General features: G+C 38.2%; 1 protein-coding gene across 6 annotated transcripts in view; it reads left to right on the plus strand.

Moving 5' to 3' along the window:
• LOC119476900 (DNA (cytosine-5)-methyltransferase 3A-like) overlaps positions 1-27,015 on the plus strand; it is a 47,736-nt gene that overhangs the window by 3,966 nt on the left and 16,755 nt on the right. For 2 of the 6 annotated variants that reach the window (XM_037750533.1, XM_037750535.1), the window contains exons 2-5: positions 4,940-5,047; positions 15,219-15,342; positions 15,721-15,758; positions 15,891-16,007. In XM_037750533.1, coding sequence (XP_037606461.1) covers positions 4,940-5,047; positions 15,219-15,342; positions 15,721-15,758; positions 15,891-16,007 — 387 coding nt within the window. Of the gene's footprint in view, positions 1-4,939; positions 5,048-12,201; positions 12,221-12,292; positions 13,433-15,218; positions 15,343-15,720; positions 15,759-15,890; positions 16,008-23,192; positions 23,281-27,015 lie in introns of those variants that run through there. The other 4 variants (XM_037750537.1, XM_037750536.1, XM_037750538.1 and 1 more) reach the window with 4 other exon arrangements.

Consider the following 27,015-nt stretch of genomic DNA (forward strand, 5'->3'; position numbering starts at 1 on the left):
CTGTTAGTGGTAAATAGCTATCAACATTATTATAACAATAACCAGGGGAGAATGGTGCTTAAGATTGGTAAATTTCTTGTGTCATTTTCAGTCCATCATAGTGTGAAATTGAAAATGTCAGCGTGTAAATGCACGTAAATGTGTAGATACTGATTATTTTAACAATAGGATTGCGTAAATGTGACATATGCTGTGCTACAATTGTGTTTAAATGTTGTGAATCTGTTACGGAGGCTAAATCTAGAGAAATTAAAGTGTGGACAGCTTTATTGACTTGATGATTTGGTGAGTAATAGATTCAAATAGAGAAAGAAAGCAGAAGAGTAGGGAGACACAGGGAACAGGAGAGAGACAGAGAGGACGTACTGTAGGGATGGGGAAGAAAGAAAGAGGACAAGCAGTCTGCTGCTGATGGGATCCTCCTCTGCCCGCCTGGTTTGCAGTCTGGTTGCTTAGCAACTGCAGTGGCCTAAAATAACTTGCCGGGAGACAGAAATAGACCAAAGATGGACAGATTGGCCACTGTGTGTGTGTGTGTGTGTGTGTGTGTGTGTGTGTGTGTGTGTGTGTTGACATATTTTCTTGAAGGGATTTGGTTTTATAGCCCTACCGGTTTATATTTGACATAATTGTACGCTTTTTTTTTTTTTTTACTCGTCCCAGTTCCAGTACACGATGAGTGCGCGTGTGCTGTTAAAATGTGTGTGTGTCTTGATACAGCCATATGGACAGCACACCAGGCAGACGAGGCGCGGGGCCATTACCCGGTTCTAGCTGGTTGCTATGCTCATCGTCAGGGAAGTGACATCAAAATGTTTAGTCAGCACGGCGGCCCCGTCGGAGACGGTTGCTAAGCAGTTTTCTGCACCGTAGCAACCACTCCACTGTCACCTCAACAGAGGGTCGACCAGAGGAGAGGGAGAGGAGGGAGGAAGCGTACAGATCAGGTCGTAATAATGATTATAGCAGAGAGAGTCAAGAAATAGAGTGGATGTTATTATTAGGGCTGTCAATCGATTCAAATATTTAGTAGCTATTAATCCCGTAATTGTCCATAGTTCCTTGTGATTAATTGCAAATTAATCTCACATTTTTATCTGTTCACAATGTACCGTAAAGGGAGATTTGTGAAGTATTGCATACTCTTATCAACATGGGAGTGGTCAATATGCTTTTTTATGCAAATGTATGTATATATTTATTACTGGAACTCAATTAACAACACAAAAATTACATATATTATCCAGAAACCCTCACAGGTACTGCATTTAGCATAACAAATATGCTCAAATCATAACAAGGCAAACTCAAGACAAACAGCTGTCAGTGTGTCAGTGTGCTGACTTGACTATGACTTGACCCAAACTACATGTGATTATCATCAAGTGGGCATGTCTGTAAAGGGGAGACTCGTGGGTACCCATAGAACCCATTTATATTCACATGTGTTGAGGTCAGAGGTCAAGGGACCCCTTTGAAAATGGCCATGCCAGTTTTTCCTCGCCAAAATTTAGCGTAAGTTTGGAGCGTTATTTAACCTCCTTCGCGACAAGCTAGGATGACACGGTTGGTACCAATGGATTCATTAGGTTTTCTAGTTTCATATGACGACCTTTCCAACTTGAAAATTGTGAGTTGCGTTAATGCGTTAAAGAAATTAGTGGCGTTAAAACGAATTTGCGTTAACACGTTATCACGTTAACTTTGACAGCCCAAGTTATTATTAAACTAAACTTGACAGTCTCTCATGTACACACAACAAAAGAGTTCAGACTACACAAAAATATATCTTACAAACAATATAACACACATAATGATTGAGACAAGAAAGTTGTATTTGATGTTGAACTTGTGGAAGCTGCTCTCAGTTTTAATGCTGACAGTCTGAAGTAGGACGATATAAATGCCGTGAGAGATACTACAATCTCGTTTATGTTCTTTAAAGGAATACTTCACCCACAAAATGACCATTTTTATATCAATTACTCACCCTGTGTTACCTTTAATCCATGAAGAAAACTTTGTTTTTCTCGTATGACTCCACGGTGAACGCAGAATCAAAAGTGGAGAAAAGTCTTGAATAATTGAAGTAAATGAGAGCCGCGTTTAACAACAGCAAAACTATATCAAAACATCCGTTTACAAACTCTCACACAATTCGTGCAGTATAATCCGAGTCTCATTTATCCAGTCGTATGCTCACTACTTCCAAAACACATGCACCTTTTCTAAAACTTTAAAACACTCCCACATAAACCATCTCAAGCTTGCGCACTAAGCGCACTAACAGTCCGTTTTAAATAATAAAGTTTTAGCGAAGAAGCATAAAGCCGCCTTGTTCACTTCAGCACTACAAGAGTGTAATGGTTCTCTCTTGTAACAGTGACATTTATTTAATTTCTGCCTGAGGCAGCGAATCACATGAAGAGAGCTCAAATATGAATAAAAAGGCCTATAATTAAAATCACTGCGGCTGGCAAATTCCTGCCTCCTGGCTAAAATACGATACTCGTAAAGTAACAGGCATCTCACACGATGAATGTTTTGACTGCTTAACTTAAGATGCAGCAGGTGTTGCTTATTTTATTTAGCTCTTGCACGTGTCCTCTTGGGTCCAATAAAAATGTTGCACTGACCTCCGGCTCAAATCTTGCCCAGAGCCGATGTAAAAATAGAAAGTGATGGAATTATTGGGGAGGGGAACGGGGGTGGTTGTTCCCAGAGATTACTACTGTGTGGGAGAGAGAATATTTACAGCTCTGGAAAAAAAGACTGTCTAATCTGATTGTGAATGAGTTGGTATTTTGGTACCTTGTAACTGATAGTGTTGGCAAACAAACAGTGATTTGTGTATGCGGGGGTCTTTTGACTTGTCATTACGTCAATATAACAAGAGCACACCATGGCATAAAGGCAGAGTCATTGTTTTGCAAGTCTCAAGTCAAGTTCAAGTCCTAAATCTTGTGTTTTCAAGTCCTAAACAAGGCATTATGTATCCTTTACCAAATATAAGCAGAGTAACAGTTAGTATAGTAAATTTGCAGAAATAATTAAGAGGACCAATTATGCTCATTTTCAGGTTCATACTTGTATTTTAGGTTTCTACTAGAACATGTATACATGCTGTAATGTTGAAAAAACATCATACGGCATGTTTTTATGCAAAGTGCAGTACGTGTGAAGGTTTCTGGAGAATATTTATCATTGTTTTGTGTTGATAACTGATTTCCAATAATAAATATATACCTACGTTTGCATAAAGCGGCATATTTGTCCACTCCCATGTTGATAAGAGTATTAAATACTTGTCAAATCTCCCTTTAAGGTACATTTTTAACGGATAAAATGTGATTAATTTGCGATTAACTATGGACAATCATGCGATTAATCATGATTAAATATTTTAATTGATTGACAACCCTAGTATGTATTTATCAACATCTAAAAGCTAAATGGTCAGATGTGCCTCGGTATGTTTCTGTGACACAGTTACAACGACGTTGGCATGTTGCCGTCAGTACTTTTTGTTTTCATTGACCACAGCCGAGTCTTTACATCCGGATGTCGTAACCTGAAACTTTTCCTTCCAGCACACGTTAGCATGAGTGGCTGCTGTCAGGAAAATGAAGGGCTGATTTGCTGCACGCTTTTCATGTAATGTTTAATCTGGGGGCTTTTGGGGAGGATATCAAGTCACTCTAAAGTCACGAGCTGTTGTTAAAGTCAGAGCTGAGTTGCAAGTCTTTTTTGATTAAGTCGAGTTCATGACTTGAGTCCACTAGTCCATTGATAATAGATAAACTACCGGAGAGACACGTTGGCAGACTTCCTATTTCTTTACTATATTGACACATTTCCAAATATTTAACAAATTAGCTCTATTTGGAATCAAATTAACTAGATATTTCAAATGTCATCCCAGATTATAAAGGGGTTGTGTACACTGTTCTATCTTGACCATTATGATTATGGGAATTTTTCAGTAGTAAGACTGCAATTACTCCATGTTTTGTGCAAAAAGGCCTGCAAACCAGTGAGCTGCCAACAACACAACATCATAAAAAAGGTTTCTGTAGTTTGATGTGATATAAAAAATTAAAGGTGAAGACAGAAAGAGATCTCATGAGGCGATGCTTCTGGTTTTTACTTTGCTTTTGACCCAACACGCTCACTATCTAGTTGACACACAGGTGCAGCAGCATGCTATTTTTATTTCATACTATATCACTGTATGTCACTGCTATTCTACAACTCTGCTGTACCATACCACTTTGTCTCTGCTGTGAGCCGAGCAGAGGAACAAACTGCTGAGATGAATTCATTTAGCTTCACTTAAGGGATCAATATAAGGCAGTGCAGGAAAAGGCTACCATGTTATCAAGGTTTCCACCGGACCTCAAGTAATGATCTAAATTTAATGTCTTGTTTTTTATCTTGTAGCAGTTTTTGTGCTGCGTATCTGTCCTTAGATCAATCCAGAGGAGGTCTAGAAGTAGTGCAACATGTATCCTGTTTGCTGTACTAAACACAGCTGGATTTCATGTCTGCAAACATGTAATTTACTGGTTTTGTCTGTCATATTTTGCCTATTTATAGCTTGAAAATTGCTTTGTTCTATCCGAACTTAGCTACGATTTGAGATATTTGTTTTTAAAGTAGTTTGTTTTTAAAAAAGGTCTTCAATTAAACTTTATTCCTTTTAGTGAAAAGGTCATAAAACAGTGTGACAGTTGGCTTTATAAAAACTGCGATACCCTAGTTATTATGTGCCACCCTTCATTTTATCCTGTTTTCCAGTCACTGCCTCGGAGTGTTTCTTAACCACATCTCCCCTGAGTCATCGCTGCTTTAATGCGGCTTCACTGCTGACACCAATTATAACTTCATCCAGGCATTCGATTGGCTCAGTGTTTGATGTGGCTTCTCTGTAATTGTCCAGAATGAAGATGGAGCAGACCATGACAGTCCAGAGGAGGGGACACCGGCGAGCCCCCGCACCAAGCGCAGAGTGGGTCGTCCTGGCAGGAAACGCAAACAGCTGCTTCCTGTGAGTACTGTAATTACAGGCTGTCGTCGGCCTTTCATACTCCACGCTGCTGCAGAGTGATTGATTACCTATTCACCTATAAAAAAAGATCCCCCTGTCTAGCCTGAAAAGATGTGTTGAACATGCACCGCTTCCAGGAACACTTTGCTTCACATTTATGCATTCACACTTGCGAGCTGCTGAGTGGCATTCAGCTCAGCTTTTTTCTAATAACACATAAATCTGAGGACACACTTACTGCATTAATTAAGCGTGACATTCGAGTGTGTTTGACAGATAATGTGTTCAGAGCACTTGACTCCTCACAGACGCTTTTATTGCTTTTCTTCTGCTTTTACGTGTTACATTGAGACATTTTTTTTTACCACGAAGAACGGGGATTCCCCTCCACATTGACTGTTTTGCAGGGCTTAACAGTCAATGCTCTTCCTCAACATATAATGCTAGCTTCATTTCCTCATAATTTTCTCATAATTTTCACTTGTAAGTCTGGCTCCATCCCCCACATTTTCAATGTACTTTGTGTTTCTACTTTGCTTAGAACAAAACTATGATTCATTAGAACTAAACCTCATAAATTCTGTCAGTTATAATAACATTGTTCTCGCCACACTAATGGCTAGGTTCGCAGAATGTGGCAACAGCGTTAAAAATAAGTCAGAAGGGACCACAAGGCTTAAGCAGTAGGGATGCACCAATATCGGGCCAATACTGACTCAAATAGCTGGATTGGGTATCAGTGACAATGGGGCCGATTTATTTCATTCAAATCTATGTTTATATATTATATACATTATAAACTGGGATTTTAATTCCTCTTTAGGTTTTGACCGGTTTGTTGCTGCAATAAAAAAAAGTTTACAACTGAATTGTAATTCCTGTTAATTTTGAAGATTTTTTTTACCAAGTTTCTGGTGTACGATTCACTCTTTTAATAATAAATAACAATTCAGTCAATTTATATCTATGTATTTATTTGTACATTTTATTTTACAAAGTTAGGAAAGCAATGTTTAAGTCAAGCCTGATGGTGTCTTACACATAATAGAATGATCCCAGTCACTCCCACACAGTGAGGCATATAGCTTATTAATTAAACACTGGTATCAGATTGGTACTCGGTATCGGCAGATAACTAAAGCCCAGGTATCGCTATCAGGACTGAAAAAGTCGGATCGGTGCATCCCTAAGCACTCAGACAATCAGACAGACAATCTGTTGATCCAAATTTATTTGGAAGACAAAACAAAGGTTGCCAGAGATTAAACCTTCACCACAGCTGAACTTCCTGCTTCAACTTTGACCTGCCATACTTGCTATAGTTGTGCGCCCTCATGGTTTTCCTGTACGATGAGGGATTATTAGCAACGTGGTAGCTAATCTGGCAAAACTAATGGCTCGCTTTCAACCTGTATGATTGTCTTATCTCCCATGTTTGTTGCCCCGTCAGATATATTTTTGAGATCTTTGCTATTACTCTGGTGAGTACAATGTTATTGTAACTGATGGAAATGATTCTGATAGTCTGATGGTGCCTTCAAATGAAACTCAGGAGCTCGTATTCACAACATGGGAAGTTTGTTCAAGTGGTCAAGTTGTGAGAATACCGCTGCAAAGCAACGGCAGTAATAACGTTACTGTTGGTGTCTAGAAGCCACAGAGGCTAACAATTTAGCAAGCTAGCAAGTGGGTAACATAATGCAGTAAATGCAAAGGCATAATGACAGAGGAAACAGATGAGGCCATTGGGAATATCAACATTTGCCTCAGACATATTCTAAAATTACGAAGAATTACAATATACGACTAAAATTACAATATATTAACTTGTTATGTACCGAAAAATTGACTTCTATGGCTTTAACAACTTGAGCTATAGAAGAAAGAGTTGTGATAAATTGTAGTTTGTTTTTTTAAAAATTGGTTTTAACACATTTTTGTTGTTTTACAAGTCCTGTTTGATTGATTTTAAAATTTTGTTGTCAAGCTTTTAGTTAGGTAAGTCTCATTTTGTGTCAAGATCTGTTTACTTTAGAACAAACTACATATAAACAAGATCACCGCACAGACACACGTCAATCAGTTCTGTATCTATATACTTGTCACGGAGATTTTACATGGACAAAAAATAATAAAGAAGACAGAACAAACCCAACCAGATCTAACAAAACATTAATTCAATGAACAAAATATAACAGCATGATGGGAAAAAAAAGGTAGCTTATGCAGTTTAAGTTGCTCAATGCTTTGATTGATCACTGGTCACTATCTTTTAGAGTATAAAAACTACAGAGTGTCTGTAATGGGCAGAAGGTGACATTCACACCTGCACAGGTGCTCTTGCTGGATTTTTCTACTTTGCAAATATGCATTGTTATGAGCAAATGTATGTAAAGTTTGTTCCCAGTTCTGCTGTTTTATAATTTGGTCAGTGACCTCTTATGCTGAGAAAGTGGGGAACTGAGTATGTTGGTGGAAGTGTTACTTCCTGTGTGTTAGTGTGGCTTCTGGGGGTTTGAAGTAGCAACCTTCCAATCACCTTTAATCCAGCAGTAATAATGTGAGAGTGAGCTGCATTATTACTGTAATAGTTACACCTAACAGTTTATTCACTGTTAATGACTTCAGGTCTCTGGCAGCTCCTCTCCTCCATGTTTCTCTCTCCATTCATCCTCTTATCGCTCAGTCTGTGTGTGTGTGTGTGTGTGTGTGTGTGTGTGTGTGTGTTTGTCTTTGTGCTGACTGAACTCTGTGGTCGAATCAGCAAGTCAATATAGCTGATCAAACAACCCCACAGACAGAAAGGAATACCGAGTGAACTACCGTGGCTGTGTGTGTGCTATCTGCGTGTGTGTGTGTGTTATCCATGTGTGTGTGTGTGTGTGTGTGTGTTTGCATGTGCGTGCATTCATGTGTGCAGGAGAGCAGGTCTGATCATGCTTTGATGTCTGAGCTCTGACAAGGCAGGCAGGATTAATATGGGTTCTGTCACACACACGTACACACACACACACACACACATGCAAATATACAGTACCACACACATGGCTGCAGATAAGACATATGTTACACGCAACCAAATGTCTGCATGTTAATAAAAGGTGTTTGTTCTGCTCTACTGGTACTAGCAAAATCAATCATAGTAGTACAGTATTATTAATACTTGTAGCAGTAGTAAAAGTTGTAGTATTAGTAGAATTATTAAAGTAGTGGTAATGGTATTAGTAGAAATAGCAGCACCAGCAGTAGTAGTAATATTAGTATTATAAGGTAAAAAATTAGCCATAGTGGTAAAGGTAGTACTATTTATTGTAGTTGTTGTTTTAGTAGCAGTAGTATTGGTACTAGTGTAATCGCAGTCGCAATATTTGTATTAGTGCTGGTTGTAGTGGTAGTTGTACAATAGTAGTAGTAGCATACAAAACAGTAGTAGTGGCAGTTATACTAGTAGTAAAAGTAGCATTAGTAAAAGTAGTAAAGTGGTGGTAATGGCAGTAGCAGTAAAAGTAGTAATATTGATAGTAGTGGGGAGAGTATAACAGTAGCAGTAGAAGTTTTAATAGTAGTAGTAGTATTGGTAGTAGTTGCAGTGATGATATAATAATAGAAGTACTAGTAGCAATAATTGTATAATAGTTGTAGTAGCAGTATTAATACTAGCAGCAGCAGTGGTAGTTGAGTGATAGTAGTAGTAGTTGTTGTTGTGGGAGCAGTAGTCGTAGTAGCGTAATAGTTCTAATAGTAGTAGTAATTGAAGCAGTGGTAGTTGTTGTAGAAGTTTAATAGTACTAGTACAAGTAGTAGTAGTAGAAGCAGCAGTTGTAGTCATAGGAGTAGTGATAATATTATTGATAGTAGCATAATAGTGACAGTAATAGTATTATTGTAATAGTACTAGTCGTAGTGGTGGTATAAATGTAGCAGTAGTTGTATGATAGTAGTAGTAGTATTGGTACTAATAGCAATAGTAGTAGGACTACAGAAGGAGCACTAGTATTAGTAAAAATTTGTAGCCATGTTAGTGGTAGTATAATAGTTGTAGTTTCAGTTGTTGTAGTTACGTAATAGTTGTAGTAGTTTTAGTCATAGTAGTCGTAATGCTAGTAGTGTAACAGTTTAATAGTAGAAGTAATTTAAGTATTAGTAGTAGCAGTAGTTGTAGTCGTAGCAGTAGTGATAGTAGTGGTGATAGTAGCATTGTAGAGGTATTATAGTTGCAGTAGTAGTAATAGCAGTAGTTGTATAATAGTAGTAGTATTGATACTGGTATAGGTAGGACCTTGTAGTATTACTAAAAAGTTGTAGCCCTGTTAATGTTGATATAATAGTAGTAGTAGTAGTAGCAGCTGTAGTTTTAGTAGTAGAAAAGATGTAGTTATCATAGAAGGTAAGGAAATGCTTACTGATGATGATGATGATGATGATGATGATGATAGTACTTATAATAATACTGACTACATTGACATGTTCCACTATTATTCAGAATATCACAATAATCCTGATCTGATACGGGTCATGTAAACAGCATATTATGAATTAAGATTTATTCCAAATGGAGCATTTTCTGATTAATACATGTGTGATATGTTGATATTTTTCAGCTTTTAGGAGCATTCTTTGGACATGTATACAGCACATTCAGAATACGCGTCTCAATTGTTTTTTTTTACGGTAGTTTGCGACACACGGCCTCTTGCCTGTTTGCATTCAGCTCTGTGCGTTGTACACAAACCAACCAGCCGACAGTTTGCAGAAATGCATGCCCAAAAAGAAAAGAAGGAGAAACACACCTACTTTTAAACATTACGAAAGACTTGGATATCAACAGATTTTTGGATATGATCAGATATCGCAACGCCGACCTTTTCAAGTAGGTGGTTGAAGGAATGAAAGAGTGAGGATGTGTTTGCACAGTCAAACAGGTCCGCCACCGGTTACATTAATAATCAGAGTATGCACGACAGGAATATTATTGGAATATTAATTTTCATTAGCTATGTAAACAGTTTAGTAGGAATATTGTGGAATAAGGGCAGAATATTTTGTGCATGTAGTCGTTGACATTTATAGTATGGCAGTATTATAACATGTAGTAGTTGTGAAATATATAACAGGAGCCTCCTTGCCCAGTGAACAGTATGTTACCCATTAACACACACAAACACACACACACACACGGTGGAGTGTATCCAGGAATAGAGCCATTGTGTGGAGCTCAGGGTGGAGCTGTCAGTGACACTGACTATAGAGAGCAGAGGGAGAGGGAACCTCACTTTCTCTGCTTCACTCACTGGTTCAACACCATCACTGGTAATCACACACATTTACATATATCTGTACACATATATTACTACGGTAATGGTGATACTTTCATGGATAAGTGGATTAGCTTCATGGTCCTTAACTATTTCAAGCTTCCATCCCTTTTCCTTTCACGCTTTTTGCTTCTTATTTTTTCTGGCAGCTGTTTTTTTTTTTTTTTTTTGCTCACTCACTAGAGTATAAGTTAGGTGTTGGTCACTTCCTCTTTCTTCTTTCCTTTCTCCCCCGTTTCTCTCTTTTTTTCTCACCACCGGAACCATGTGTGAAGCAGCTGGTGGGGTTTTTATGAATGTGTGTGTGTGTGTTGGACTTGTGGCTTTTGCTTAAACATTTCAGAGTAGTTTGAAGTACAGTAGGACTAAAGACATATATTGGCAACTTTCCCAACTTTTATGTAATGCTTTTACATGAAAATCCCCTCACAGCCACAGTCAGTATAAATAATGGATGCACCCTAATAACTAGATTTTATCCAGAGTGAAGCTGAAGTATAATTACTGGAACTGTCATGTGAAACTGAAGATCTTATGCATGACTTGATAACCGGAGCTTTCGATTTGATTGTGGCAGATTTAGCCTGGTTTCTTTTGGTGTTTTCCGTTTTGCGCCCAAACCACAAAGGTCACAGAGACATGCTGGAAATTGTGATTGTGTTTGACAAAATGTATCATGACTTGTGGCTGGTACATAAAAAATGAACTTTCTTGGGTCAAAAGCGCTTTTATTTTACAACTAACGCTGCAAGTTGTGTGAAAGTTCTGTATTAACTAGCTTAAATGTCTTCTACTGTGTTACAAACCACACAGATTAAACTCATTTTCTAATAAATCATATAAACTCATGTTGTTGTGGAAGTCGGAAGTCGGATTACTGCGAAGAATGTAAAAACATTAACTAAATCATCACCGTAATCCGTGTTTTTACAGTCATTTAACTGATTAATCTACTATAAAAGTAGTTAAATAAGATTTGATCTTATGTGTTTGTAGTCCTTTCTCTGTCATAAGCTGGCTTTTCTAAATTGAGTGTTTGAGTGTGTCAGCAGAGATCAACATCTTTTAATGTTTATTGCAGCTCCCAGGTCCTAATTGGACATTTAATTAGTGCTTTCATTTAAGGCACTCAGGCGGTGCTGTTTGTAAGAGAAGTATGTTGTCTGTAAAAGCTGACTAATTAGAGTGATTGAGATTGTTTTCAATTGATGCATAAGTCAAACATTTCCTGCTTATACTATTTATTACATGTGTTTTTTTTATTTCAGTTAATATTTAGCTACATAGAGACTCAAACAGCATTTCTAAAATAATGTATATGGTGTTAAAAAACATGTTTTCTTCTTTCTTTTGTTGTGTTTTTTACACAGTTAGCTTTGGCTGTGTGAAATCATACAGGGCTCTTTTAACTGTTTCTTACATTTTATATACAAAACGATTAATCAAGAAAATAATCAATAATAAAAGGAATCGTTAGTTGCAGCCCTAACAGAAACAGCTGTCAGTACAATTTAACAACACCACAAAGTGCAACCTCCAAAGTGACCATACAGTTGAATAAACACCACTATAAAACAGTTTAAACAAAAACTGAGCATTATAACCTTCATGGAGGATTTACTGCAGGACTGTTGCATTAGACTGCATCATTTTTAGCTACGTGTACTTAATAAACTGGCAACTGCTGAGTCGAGATGAGTTGAGTGCATAAATTTGCAACATCTGTCTCACTTCCCTTTTTCACTCTTTGAATATAATCATACTTCTGCAGACTCCACAAGGAAAGGGTAAATCTGATTGTTAGAGAGAGCAATCTGTAAGTAAACGCTTAAGGAACGTTTGTTTTCACCACCGTTAGGTAAGGTGTCCGGCTTTATCTTTATTCGCTTTTGAGAAATAATGTTATTATTTTAATAGATAGCTTGAAAACCCTGTAAATCCAGCAACTAGGGATAGCTACTTTGGCCAACATAGCCACAGCTGCTATCCCCAGTAATAACACGTGTTAGCTAGCAAAACTGAAGTCAATATAGTTAAAAACAGATAAGAAGACTTGAGCTTGGAGATGAAGAGTCCAGTGTAAAATGTGGCAGAAGTTAACATTGCTATTCCTCTAGAGGCTGTTTTGTTTTAGTCTGATTGATGGGCGCGGTTCAAGCTGACACTTGTTCAGTTTAGACATCATGTCATGTCCAAAACGGCTACTGTGATGTTAACTACTAATCCTAACTGATAAAAAACAAGTGTTATCTCCATCTATCACACTTTAGAAACAGCGATAAAACATTTTGGCCTATCATGCATTTATTTGCTGTAATAGGTCAGTGGGACTGCTTATTTTATTATTTTTGGTGCACTATTGTTTTATTGTTTGCTACATCCTGTTCCCTCTTCAGTCTCCCCTTGGGTTTCATCAGAGTTTCATCCAACCTAAAAACTGCCCCTGGTTGATTCTCTATAATGTGCACACAGTGCATGTTAGAGTCAGTAGAGTCGGGTACTTTCCACACTGTGTCATTCAAGATCAAGGTTATAGATGCTGAGATGAGAGGAAGTGCAGGAGTTGTTTGAAAAGGTGACAGACAACATAAACCACCAGTGTACATGCAGGAGGTGCTGTCTGTTTGTGTGTGATTTTACCTCTTTAATTATGACTACTAAAAATGTAGTCTGTGCCTGAAAATATCACAGTTTGATGTGTCTAAAATCTCTCATTTGAAGCTGCATTAAGCAATGTCTTTTATAGTCACACTGGATTTAAATGACTCTCTGTAATGTGAATCAACACTGTAGTCTGCAACCGCATCCAGATCATAGTTTTGGTTCACCGGCCCAAACGAAACCCAACAAATGCACGTGCTCTCACAAAAGGAAGTGTACAACTGGCTCACACAAGCCGGTCGTACACTTTTCGTTTTGGCGCAAAATGGCGGAGAGGCGAAGTGGCTGAAGAAACGTCGAACATATAGCAATCCAAAGACATTTTTCTCAGGAGCTGAATTGAATTTACATTCGACATGTGGCCAAAAAGATGACTGCAAGTCCAGGTTCCTCTGTTTCTGCTGAATGTGTAAGTAGTCAGTTGTTTGCTTAAAAGTTAGCTGTAGGAGTCTTTTTGCCTCATACTGTAATGGTAAAACATTGCTTAATGCAGCTTTAATGTGGGTTTAAATCAATAAATGTTAAGGCCATGTGTTCACATCAAAGACACTGGTGCACTCATTTTAATTTAATGTTAATGAAACTGTCATCTTGGTTAATTCATGTCATTATTTTTGATTGTTTTGCGCGCACAGTTTTAAAATCCATGTGAGCTAATTTATTGCAGCGATTAGGCGTCCAAAATTTATATTTTTCAAAGCTGCTGGTTGATTTTTTACATAGCAAGTTTTACACTGATTTCAACGACTTGACTTAAGTGGTTGAATTTAGTTGACTGCTTTGAGTTATTTAGTTTGAATGTGCTGTGTATTTCATGTTTCCTGCAATGTATTGTATGAAATGCTATGAGTAGATGTTTTTAACTTTCCAGTCAACTTCACTTTTGTTTCAGCAGTTCATTTCTCTATGTTTTGTCCCAACTTTAAGTGAACATGCTGCTGTTAATATGAACATTTATGCATGTTTACACAGTTAAAACACACTTTTAATGAGAGTTAATACAGACTTAGTCATTTTGTTTTTAGGTAAAGCATTTGGGGATTATTAAAGCATTATCAGCTGCCAGCTCTGTAATAAAGTGCAGTGTTGTTCCTTAAAAACACAAAAATGAAATATATGCAGCTGACTGGAGGCATTAAAAGAGCACAGCTGCCTTTTAGAGCTTGAGCTTGCATTAACTTTAAGAACTGGGTTGATGCAGTGGCAAATAAATGGCCTTATACATGCACTTAGCTATTATTTTTTGCAAAAGGGCAAGCACACATTAAAGCAAAATATACATTTTTGTCTGTAGTTGAAACGTTTTTGGCTCTAAAAAATCCACCTATGTATCAAAACCATGTTCCTGTTTAAGTGTTAAAAGTGTGTGCTGGTGTAGTTAAGTTTGTCCCGAGGCCCTTTTGTGTTCTCTGCCTTTTAACAGGCCTTCTCACCTGCTCATTACAGCCTTTGTGGGCTTGTTAGCGCTAGCTAGCGTTAGCGCAGCCTTTGAGCTTGACATTCACCCTCGCTCTCCACTTTCTAACTACCCATCTATAAAAACGTGTTGGCCTGTCAGACGCACACACATAAAAATCCTGCTGGCCTTTCAGAGCGGACACATGATCACAGTTTAGCGTCATTAATGCTGGTGAGCTAATGGAGAAACCATTGAATTAGAGACAGAAGATAGTTGGAGTGCATAGTTAAACAAACCGCGCACTGTTATCTCAATATTTTGCAGTGTCATTACAAAACTTCTGTTTGAAAAGTACGGACTTTTAAAACCATACAAGCAATTTTACATTTAATGTAATTTTAGCATAATTTAGCACAAAGAGTTTCTCCCACGTGTTCATTAATCATTAGCACTGTTAACGACATCAATAGCGCTCCACATCTCATCTCATTAGTGTGAGTGTGTGTGTGTGTGTGTGTGTGTGTTAATGGGAGCTGTGGGTGTTTATTATACTGATCCAATGCAGACACACTCTGCTGGACGTACCTGCTCTGCATTGTACTAACAAGGGCAGACTAATAGGTATGTGCTTGTATTGCAGTAGCACTTTGATTGTGTGTGTATGCACAAGTTTTATGTGTGTGTATAAGACCTGTGTGTGTGTATGGTTATTATGTCTGTGGAGTCCTTTGATGAGTCCAGACGAGGGCCAGCAGCAGTTTTCTCAGACATAGACTGTGCTCCGTCTGTTTCCCAGGAGATGGCGACCTCTGACCCCTGTGCAAACGCCCCCCCAACCCCGCCTGAGGAGCCGGAGCCCTCCCCCTCCCCTCGCAAGAGGCGCGGGCGTCGGAAACTAGAGCAAAGCGAGAAGAATAAGGGTATAGATTTAATACAAAGTCATATAATTCTAAATATAATATGACTTTGCCCATATATATATATATATACAGTGATTAAAATGTCAAATTTTAATCTAAAGAAGTCTTACACAACAGCTAACTTACTGACATTTTATATGCTTTAAGGATGTGAATGTCTAATTTATAAAAAAAAAATAGTCTTCAAGAAGACTTGTTGTCAGTTAACCTGAAATTTTAATAGTCAAATAACTTCCAGATTGCCGTGTTTGAGGGCATTTCGACTTTAAATATGGATGCCGGGGCAAAGTGATGAAAACCATGACTTTACCTCCTCATTAAACCTCTTGTTAAATCTGTACAAATGGGCCATTTCCTGTAACTTTTCTTCTCCTGCAGACGAGCCAGAAGACAGAAACTGCGACTCCCCCAGAGAGGTGAGAAAACCGGTTGCCATCCTACTTTTTTTTACACTCAAAAATGAAGAAAAAAAACCCATCTCTCATATTACAATCAGATTTAAGAGAAAGTATATAACATGCTTTTTGTGTGTGTGAATGTGTGTGCAGGGTGAGACTGGCAGGCTGCGGAGGAGGCCAGTCCCCAGAGTGACTTTCCAGGCTGGAGACCCGTACTACATCAGCAGGAGACAGAAGGAAGAATGGCTCAGCCGCTGGAAGATGGAGGTGGGAGAGAAACAGGTCTCGGTCTGTGTGAATATATAGTTACAGTACAATAGAGGCTTTTATTTCTTTGAAGCCCAATCAGAATAAAACGCCTCAAATTAACACCTCAATCAGATTAAACTGGGGTGGATTGAAAAGGATGATAGAAACTTTTTATATAACGGTTTGGAAACATCATAACGTATCCACGTAAACACTCCTGATTACATTTTAATTTTGGAATATCTTTGTCCTTCACTGTAAAAGTTTAAATGACTGACATATTTAGCTTTAGAATGGGATCTGTAAATGGGTGCTTTGTATTGTAAAGCAACCAAAAATATAGTAGAAGCTGTTTTTTTTTGCTTTATGTAGTACTGAGTAGTGAAGTAAAGGGGAAATCAACCTTCACAACAGAAGTGCTTAATGTTGGACGATATCTCTAAAAAATGTTATCATGATTAGCAATTCAATTTCATGTGTTAGGGAAGTCGATATACAGTATGCTGTTTTTTTTTTGTTAAATGTTCATTTTACGCCAATAAAATGAGAGGGCAGTCATAAAGATTAACTACTGAAGATTATTTGTAATGAAGCCTGCAAGCTAGTTCAGTTGGAGTCGCGGCTACGCTCACGACGCGCTCCTCTCACTGCAACATCAGACATTTAATCACTCCATTTGCTGCATACTGGCTGCCACACTGCTCACTTTAAAGCTGTGTTGTCATCTGCTGCCACCGCTGGTGCTGCTGTTCATGTTGCATTTCAAAAGCTCCAGCATCTACCTGTAGGCTCTGAGTCTACCTTCCCTTAGGGGGGGTTACTTAGCACCATCTCTCCCCAACCCCTGGCTTGGCTGAACTGGGTGTTTTCTTATCGGGGGCTTAGATTCCAGACATTAAAGCTGTACATATTCGACATTCACATATAATCTATTCAAAAAACAAAAAAAAAGTGATATTATAATAAATACTTCTTGGCCATATTGTCTTAAAAGTCTTAAATTTAACTAGGTGAAGCCTGCAGAAACCTTGCACAGTGAAATATTATATTTCATAGGTTTATTTCACAGCAGACATTTTGACAAGTCACAGTAGGAAAAGCACAGGTGTAAATAATAAAATGAATGGTGGCTGAATTCCATTTAGCTGTTGTGGTTACAGGGTCATTGTATTGTGCATACTGGTACCCTGTCTCACTAGTATGTCGTACTGGAATAGAGCGGACACATCGTTAATGTCCATTTGTGCTTTTCCCCAGTATGACAAGTCAAAATGTCTGCTTTGAAAAAGGCCTATTATCAAACAATAAATAGGTCATTACATGTAACTGAACATTCGATATGACAGAGCTTCGTTTTAGAGCACTTTATTGTCCTTAAAAGAATTCAAGACTAGTTATAAGTTTCTTCCGGTTTGGGCTCTTTTAGCCGATGTTAGCCATTGCCTGTATATTTGTTGGAACACATCTTCAGTGTATATAACAAAGGACATTCGACTGTTTGAGTCAAACCGTAAATACTTTACCAAAAAACCAAACCACGGACATCTGAATGTTTTTTTTTGTCATCATCTTTGGTCTAACTGCACATTTTGTTTGACATTTTTTCAGCCTTCATCACACACATTTGTTTTGCAGTCTTGCTGCCCTTTGAATTTATTTGTTTACACTTGGGGACTTCCCCTTTCATACAGACACACATTTGTCTTCACTGGTGAAAGAGGAGTGTGTGTTCTTTTAATTTCTTTGGCTTTTTGTAGTGACATTTACTCGACACAGTGAAGTGACATTGAAAGTGAAAGTGGTGCTTTGCCTTTCAGTGACTGTCATGCACTATTTGTCTTTTTTAAAAGAATTCAACTTGATTTTGACATCCATTGCCCCTGAGTGCACCAGTGGCACATTTCACCACTTTAACATTGCTATAAAACAATAACATTGCTATATTCCCAACTTTGTTATCCCCCACAGCCCTGTCAGAAGGCCGTAGCTACAGCACAGTTATTTGTGTGACTCTGATTAGATTATATATCTTAAAAAATAGTTTTAGAAAACAAAAACCTCAATAAATTTGAGTTATTTCGAGTTTTAATATTCTACACCTCAACAAAATCTTATGAGTGTTAGTCGAAAAAGAACAAAGAATTTCTTTGGTTGATGACAGCCCTATTTTAAATACTCTAAACGCTGTCGTCATCATAGTTTTTGGTGGCAACAGGGTGAACCTGTTAAAACCCACTGTTCACTACCTGCATAGCACCAAACAGCAGGCAGTGGCAAAGTTAGTGACTAATCGGTGAACATAGTGGAGCATTTAGCAGCTAAAGAGACAGGTATTTCCCTCAGGAGTTGGTGGAGACCAAAAACAGAGCTAAAAGAGAGTGACTTTTGGACTTATATTTATTAGGTGAACAGAAACACGACTCCAAATGAATGAAAATGTTGCTCCATTTGTGCTGAATGTCTAAATGGGCAGGCTGTTCTCATACACCATTCGTAGCTATACCTGCGAAAAGTACATATCCCACAATATCAATTGTATGTAATCCATGTCATCATGAAGTACGAAGAGCAACAAACTCATAAGGAGGAGTTCAGGGTGGATTTTTGGGTAAAACAATACCGGATTTTTGCCCAGGAGACCAGTGTTCGTGTCCCGTGTGAAACCAGAAGTCAACGTTGATTTATTTGTCATGTAAGTTCTGTATTTAAGTTATGCCACTTTCAGAGTTGTTTTAACCCAAATCAACGATCTTTTCCTAAATCTAACTAAGACTGGAGCGGAAATTTTTACACATGCGTCACATGTTGATGGATATTAGTAGGAAAACGCACGAAAAATGAGGAATAGCTTTTTGTAAGATATCATACGAACTGTTGTATAACGATATGTTGAAATACGTTCACCATTACAACTTAAAGGTGATAAATATGTCAGTGTTGTGCTTACAGCTGCAAAAACAATCACTTATTAATAGTTATACTACTCTGTTATCATAAGAAGAGTAAAAGCAGTTTTTATCACATACATGCACATATAAAATATAGATATCTTGCACTAGAGAAAATACTGTGCTGCTAAGTTGTAACCTAGAGAGGTAGTGTGTGTGAGTAAATGTCTGTAGACGAAAGAAAGTGTGTGTATGAGGAGAACCTAAAAGTGAAAGAGCGAATGACGGAGAGAGACAGGATGTGTGTGTGGTCATGAGGGGTAGAGAGAAAGTCACTCAGGTTGATTGACAGACGGCGCTGGCTGAAACACACAGGGACGTAGGAGTGTGTGAAGTAAAGTAAGAGTGTGTGAGAGGAAGAGAACGAGTGTGGCTGCAGTTTCCTCTTTCTCTTGTTTGAACTTGTTCTGTTGCAGTCCGTGTTTGATGGACACAAATATTATAATTAAGAGCAGAAATGCAGTTTTGTTATCATCAAGTGTTTTTATACCCTGAGCCTTGAATATATTTAGAAAGTATACATTTTTACTTTATCTTTGATGTACCTTCAACAACAGCTTTTCATGAGTTATGACGACTGAAATGAAGATGATGGTTTTAAAAAACACAAATCTTTCAGGCATAATAAGTGAACCGTATGTAAACACAACCAAACTGTAGCTGGTCAAACTGAGAGCAGCTTGTCTTCAGATTGTTGCATGTGACAGCTGGAGAGGTAGAGGGAGGTAGAGCACGTGTGACTTCCTGTCAACACTGTCTTCACACATACTGACTTATCGCCTACTCTCAAGCCATAAGTGATGTATGTTTTGCATGAGTGTAGCAAAAGAACTAAAAAACAGTTTTTTTCTCACAACTTTATATTAATTTAAAAGAAAGAAACAAAGAAAGGAAGGACGTTTAACAATATAGTAAATAAAAGTGAGCAGAAAGGAAAATAGTAGGATATTCAGAGGATTAATATAGCAGCAAACAACTATTGTCTATGTAAAGATATAGAGGAGTAATGTCTACCTGAGCAGAGAATAAAGTCACTTTCCCTCTGTGTGTGTTGTAATCTGAGCTTCTATCTGCTTTGTTGACATATCCGGGCCTCCAAGCGTGCCTTCTGGCGCATGTTAGTGCATGTGAGTGTGCCCCAATAGCTAGCTCACGGACGCCGCTCTGCATTGCTCTCATGCGGCGATTACAGCTGATAACGCTAACGGCGTCGTTTTGGAAGCGTAGTACCCACCCTCCAGTTCCTCCTCAGGTTAACACTGTCAGCATTGTTGCCGTTGTTTGTTAGCATCATTAGCTGTGAGCCTCCGCCATGTTGAGAGCTGTGCAGAGGCAATAGAAATGCTCCCGATCTCGCATTTAGCACCTTTTGCAATGCATCGTTTCATCACAGACTTACTTATTTAACTGAGAAAGTTAAACAAAGGAAACGTAATGAATTGAGAAGGATTGAAAAGTAAAGCAAAAATGCTACAAAAGAGCGGGAAGAAAGAAAGAATGTAAGGAAGAAAGATAAAAAGTCAAGCAGAGGGGGGGGGGAGGAAGTAAAGGAGAAGGATGTAGAGAGAAAGAAAAGAATAAAAACAGGCAAGAAAAAAAGGTAGGAGAGAACATTTTAAGAAAAAAGGTGCAAGACAGAAGAGGAAAGAGACAGATATTGACAAAGTGAGGGAGTGAAAGTAGAGAAAGACAAACTGAGAGAAAGTGTGTGTACATATGTGTGTGTTGGACAGAAAGAGAAAACGAGGTGAAGTCAGCGACGGAGACAGAGGTTAACCAGTTCCAGGTTTCTGCCTGTGTGTGTGTGTGTGTTTGCTCTGTCAGTTGAATTGCAGCCAGCTGTTAACACCCCCATCAACATCCCATCTGACTGCTGACTGAAACAACCTGGTAAACGCTGCAAAGCCTTTTCCAATTTTGGGATTAAAAAAAAAAAAATCTGGCATCTTTTCACTTCGTGTCTAAAGTTACAGCCAAGAAAATAAATACCGAGCACTGAGGATATAGTGTACTGTATATATTAGAGGCTGTACACTGCCTTAACCTCATTTTGTGCTGATTTAATTTAGCAGGTCTCACGTCGTGCACGCTCTCAGCTGTAACCTTGTTTTCACCTCTAACCACTCGGTGTGATGTGTAGAACCGCAGTGTAAGTCAGACACATAATCTCTGAAACTTTCTGTCATAAGATCTGATCAATGATGACCAGAAGAATTACAAACAAGCAAATTAAAGGCACCCTAAAAGCAGTTTACATTCAGTCTTTCTCACCAAAATGCATTGAACAATAATAATGACTTTATTTAGGACACAAGGAGAAGGTCTGTAGCGTACTAAGTAAAAAAAAATACAATACAATAAAATACAATAGTAAGAACAGCTCATACATGGCTATACATAAGCAGCTTCTTTGTATCAAGAAGAAATGTATTTCTTCTTGATACAAAGAAGCTGCTAGGTATTGTGTGTGTCCTTGTTTACATCAGCTAACAGTCCTCTTCTTTTCCACCTTCTGTGGGCGCTCACTACAGCCACCATCTAGTGAGTGTTTTATGGCTGCAACCAATGATTATTTTCATTACTGATTAATTTTGTGATTGATTAATCTCTTGTTTTATCCATAAAATGTCTGAAAATGCTCTTCATTATTTCCCAGAGCGTAGGTGACACCTTCAAACTGCTTGTTTTGTCTGACCAACAGTTAAAAACCCCAAAATATTTCACAAACTGTCATTTTATGACAAAGAAAAGCATCATATTCTCACATTTGAGAGGCTAAAACCAGCAATTGTTTGCCATTTTTGCTTGAAGAGTGACTGAAACGAATAATCGGTTGTCAAAGTAGTTGCAGATTAATTTTTTCTTTTGATTGACTTATTGATTAATCAACTAATTGTTGCAGCTCTTGTTGTTTTTGGTCATGAATACTTCCACACAGAACGCGAATATTATGTGGCGAAAAAGCAGCATCAGAGGCTCCCTAGTCCGAACAAGGACGGCAAACTTTGTTACTCCTTTCAACCTTGACAAAGATGGTGACCAGCTGCTGAAGAAAGTCAAACATCTAGCAGCTACAGAGCCAAATATTTTAGCTATACGTACAAAAAGTAATGCACTGTATGTCCCAAGAAATCAATGCGTATTTAATCCACGTAATCGGGAACCAGGACGTATAAAGAGCGACAAAGACACCAGACTTTCGCCCAGTAGACCGCTGTTTGTGTCCCATGTGAAACCAGAAGTCAATGTTGATTTATTTGTCACGTAATTTCTGTACTTTAGTAACGCCACTTCATTAGTCATTTAACCCAAATCACGATCTTTCCCTAAAAAATAGGCTTTAGCATGTTGTTTTGTTGCTTAAACCTAACTAAGTTGTTTCCTGTGAAGAAAGTTTATTTTAAAAAGACTGTATGCATGTAACCTGCGGAAATTGACACGTGTTGCTGGACATTAGTTGGAGAAGGCACGAAAAATAAGGGATAGCTTTGTAAGATGTCATACGAACCGTTGTATGAGGATACAATGAAACTCCAAACAGAGCTAAAAAGAGCGTAGATGTCGGATTAACATTCCTCAGGTGGACATAAATACAACTCCAAATGAATGCTAATGTTGCTTTTTGACCACTTTTGTGACCATAACGACTTTTATATGTCATGTTTTTGCTTGATTTAGGGTTCTTCTGCCCTCTAGTGGCCAAAAAAGCAAATTAGTGCAGCTGTAATTAATTTTTCTATCAGAGTAGTTACTGAAAAGAGTTGCTCTTTATTTCACACATCCGGTATAAAGACATTCAGTCAGCTTCACTTTATTTTTCTTTCTGTAACTCTAAACTGTCTCACGTGAGGCGCTGTGAGGTCCTGACCCTAACACGTCCTATTGCCTTGTCAACTCTGAGGCTTACCTAACCTTTGACCTCAGTGCACGTACACACCCCTATACACACACACACACACACACATACGTAAACGCTAGCCTGGATTTGTGAGAGTGTGTGTGTGCGTGTGTGTGTTTGTCGTCATCACCCTTAAACACCCGGGGCTACCAGACATAACTCTACACCATCAGTCGCTGTGCATGTGTGTGTGTGTTGCCGAAGTTCACCTAAACATCTGTTAGGTGAAGGAGCCTGTAAATCACACACTTCAGTGCTGTGGCCAATCAGCACAGAGGATAGGAGAGGATAGGAGAGGGTAAAGAAGGCTTCAGGGCGAGTTTAGCCGAGGAGACACTCAGAGAGGAAGTAGAGGAGGAGGTGAGAGAGAGAGACGAAGAACATGACAGAGAGAAAGAGAGCCAGGGAGGAAGGGTTGCAGTTACAGAGCTGCCATGTCCGGCATGTAAGTCAGTTTCTTTTATTTTCCATGTGTGCACGAGTTGCAGAGAATGCAAGTGTGTGAGGAAATGTATGCTTAAGGTTGTTGTTTTTAAACAGTAAGTGTTGCAAGCTGTTTCTGTCACCAACAAGTTATTTCATGGCAAGTTTGTTTTGATGTTAGCTGAAGTAAAATGGGGTTATATTCAGATGCTTTCTGGTGGTTCATGCCAAGTCCTTGAACACATGGAAGATCTCAGTATTCAAACATCTGAAACACAGTTTGATTAAACTGGAAAGAGGTAATTTTTGTTTACTTTCAGTTTGTTTGGAAGATGGGAGCTCAGATAAAAAAGTCAAGTGTTTCCCACTTTTTCCACTGGCAGCAAAGACATGCAAATTAATCCTTAATATGTAAACCATCTAACACCTCAAACTTTTAGGGTTGCTCTGACAAAATGACACGCCCAAATATATCGGCTAATAACTCAGGATCTGTGAGGGCTAAATATGTGGTTGTTTCATTAGAATTTTCTCTGGATGTAGTATGGTAGAGCTGGGTAAAACACAGTGTAAGACATGTGGTTCCCAACCATTTTTGTCTCTTCTTATGACCCCTCGTCATCGATTGCATACAGTGTGCCTAGGAGTTATGACCGCTGCAAACAAAGACTGATTGTTTTCCTCGTTTTAGAGTCCCAACGATGTAAAATGATTCAGTTATTTGCAAGAAAAAAAGCAAAGATTAGAGGGAAAAAGTAGGTAAAAGTGTTGCTATATTTGCTATATTTCTGCACTAGAGCTTTTTAAAATAATAATAACAGAAAAAGAAGGACAAAGGTTTTAGTGCTACTGCTATAAATACCAAACCACTAAAGTATTAAGCTCCACGGTTAACATCACGTTTCGTATTATTTGTTGTTGTCAAATGGCAAACATTTTATGTCTGTTTACGTATTTTGTTTGTGAAAAAGAGATGTTGAAGCAACATTTTTTCACCAGAAAAGTGATCAAAAGCAGTGTTAAAATTTGGAAAACATCACCAAGACGCCAAATTATCATGCTGCAGTATTAACATCAGGTTTGGTTTTGTCCTTAAACAGCCATCTGACACTTGTTGTTTAGTCCATTTTACTACAAGAGGTAATTTTGTAGGAGGTTTTTCTGTTAACTTGTTTTTGTTTTGGGAGTAAAAACAAGATTTGAACTAAAAGTTTAAAGTCTTTTGCCGTAAAAAGCTGTGCAAATGGTTTCTAAATATGTTAATAACTAGAAAAAAACACCAAATCACCAATTTATTACGCTGCAGTCTTAACATCAGGCTTGGTTTTGTCCTTAATAGCCATTGGACACACATTGTTTGATCAGTTTTATTACAAAATGACATTTTTTTCTGTTCACTTTGGTTTGATAACCAGTTTAAAATATCTGGAAAGGCACGTAAATGTCTTCCTGATATGTTAATAATTAGAAAATAACGCCAAACCACCAAATCATTCTGCTACAGTCGGGTCAAACGTGTTGGTATTGTCCTTAAACATTCATCAGACGGCTCATTTCATTATAAGAGACCCCCGGAGAGCGTCATGGAAAACCACTGATTGTGTTCCTTTAACATGTCCCACGGCTGCGATCGATGCTAATGAAAGAGCAGTCACTTGTGTGTTGCCTATTGACGCTGTGAGAGAGAGAGGGTCTTAACTGCACTCTTAATTATACTGTGTGTGTTTGTGTGTTGAGCAATGTCGGGTTCATCTCGAGGTCAGGGTCAGTCACGCTCATAAATGGGGGTGTGGTTTTAAGAAATGGCTCATTGGCGAGGTCGTGGGGTGAGGGGTCAGAGGTCAAGGGGGCGGCACTAAGAGTGAAAACACTGACCAGGCCACGGGGTTCGTCAAAGTTCAAAGTCGTAACTCACAACATTACAACCTCTCTCTGTCGCTCTGCCCCCTCCTGCCTTTATTTCTTCTGCACGCTTTAATTTTCTGTTACAACTCCAAGCAGTTCCATACATCACATCCATTTAACGTCTTTTTTCTCATCCATTTCAACCAACAATAACTCTAATATACCTCAACATGTTTCAAACAATGTGAGACATGCAAGACATCGGCATATTTTGTGCTGTGTGGTGCAAATAGAGCGCTGCAGGGATGACGTATTGTTGTAGGCCGACATGGAAGTTAGCATTGCCCTAGTTCCCTTGAGAAAAAGCTAATGGGATTTTTTCGATTTCCATTATTGCAGAAAATAAGCTCTGTGGAAAACACACGTTTATGACACTTACATGTTTTGTTCAGCAAGATAATCTCCACAAATTAACACCACTTTGATGATTTTTGAGTGTGAATGCATGCGTGGAGTATACACAAGACTGTAAAGGCGGACGAGTTGGCGTGATGATGTTTAGTAAAAGTTATTAAAAGTAAAAGCTTCAAAATTCACGAGTGGGTTATTTACTGACGTATTTTATACCTTAGAACAAAACGTTAAAATTTCTTAAGCTTGTGTTAACCACAGACAGCCATCTAACTAAAAACCCATTCATTTTAAATGCTCACCGATATATCGGTATTTGTGCATATGTTGGCCAATGACAAACAAGAATATTTTGGTACGGAAATGCCAAAGATACAGTATGTTTATGTACATATTTAGTACACACAAAAGAATACATTTTAAGGGCTTCTTCTTAGTCATTATTTCACCTATCAAATATCAATGTCAGTATCCAGTGTTTATAGTATCTTTGTGCTCTAATACAAATACATTGGAAAGACCTTTTCTAAAACACATTTTAAACTGATTTGAATAATCCCACAAACACAGTTATCATGCATGTATCTTGCTATGTTAGTCTGCTTTGCTCCTCATTATATTTAATTCATAAAAAAGAGTATTTATTAAGTGTGTTTAGAGGCAAATATAGAAGTGTCTCGTGAAGTTTTATGTAAGTAATATGAAAAATGATGTGTGTTTTTAGCTCAGTACTAGAACTTTGTCATGTCCAAGTAGATGTTCGAACAATTGGCAGATTTTGCACTTGTCAGTCTTAACGAAACATATTTGATTTAAGGTGTCAGTCAACCTTTGTGGGTGCTAATAGGTTGACTGTGTATATTACAGCTACTTACAGTATGTCTGACTATTGCTTTGAGTGCATGTTTGTTGGTTTGTGTGAATCGTAAACTTTTGTTTATAGCAAGTAGCTTTAATTGTCTTTATGTTGTTTCCTACCTGAAACTAATTATACCAGCTCGAATTTAGTCGCTCAGTGGCCCCAACAAGTAGCAAACGACACGGTAGCGTGTTGAACTTTGGCAGCAGACATAATGTTCAACTCAGAAGGAGTTGAAGCCTTGAATGAGGTGCTGCAGAGTGGAAGCCTTCCAGTTAAAATTCTGTCAACTGGCCTAATTACTGCACTTTTTATAAGTTAGTAGGTAATTTTAAGAATATTCAGTATTTAACAGGATGCACTCTTTTTAGTCTAATAAAAACATTTTAAAAAGATTAGATTAGATAAGATAGAAAGAAGATACATTTTTGTAAATATCAGCATTTAAATATGTGTTATTCGCACTGAAAATAATACTTTTATGGTACGCAGTATAAATATAATCGGACAGAAGTAATAAGAGCGGCATGCTGTTGTTTTTTCTTTGATTGCATGAAGCTGACCCTTCAGTTTATCTCAGACCCGAGTGTTCGTCTGTCACCGGTGAGTCATCAGCATCCCTGAAAGCACCAAAGCCTCCTG

This window comes from Sebastes umbrosus, chromosome 18 (genome assembly GCF_015220745.1).
Source record: "Sebastes umbrosus isolate fSebUmb1 chromosome 18, fSebUmb1.pri, whole genome shotgun sequence".
Lineage (NCBI taxonomy): Eukaryota > Metazoa > Chordata > Actinopteri > Perciformes > Sebastidae > Sebastes > Sebastes umbrosus.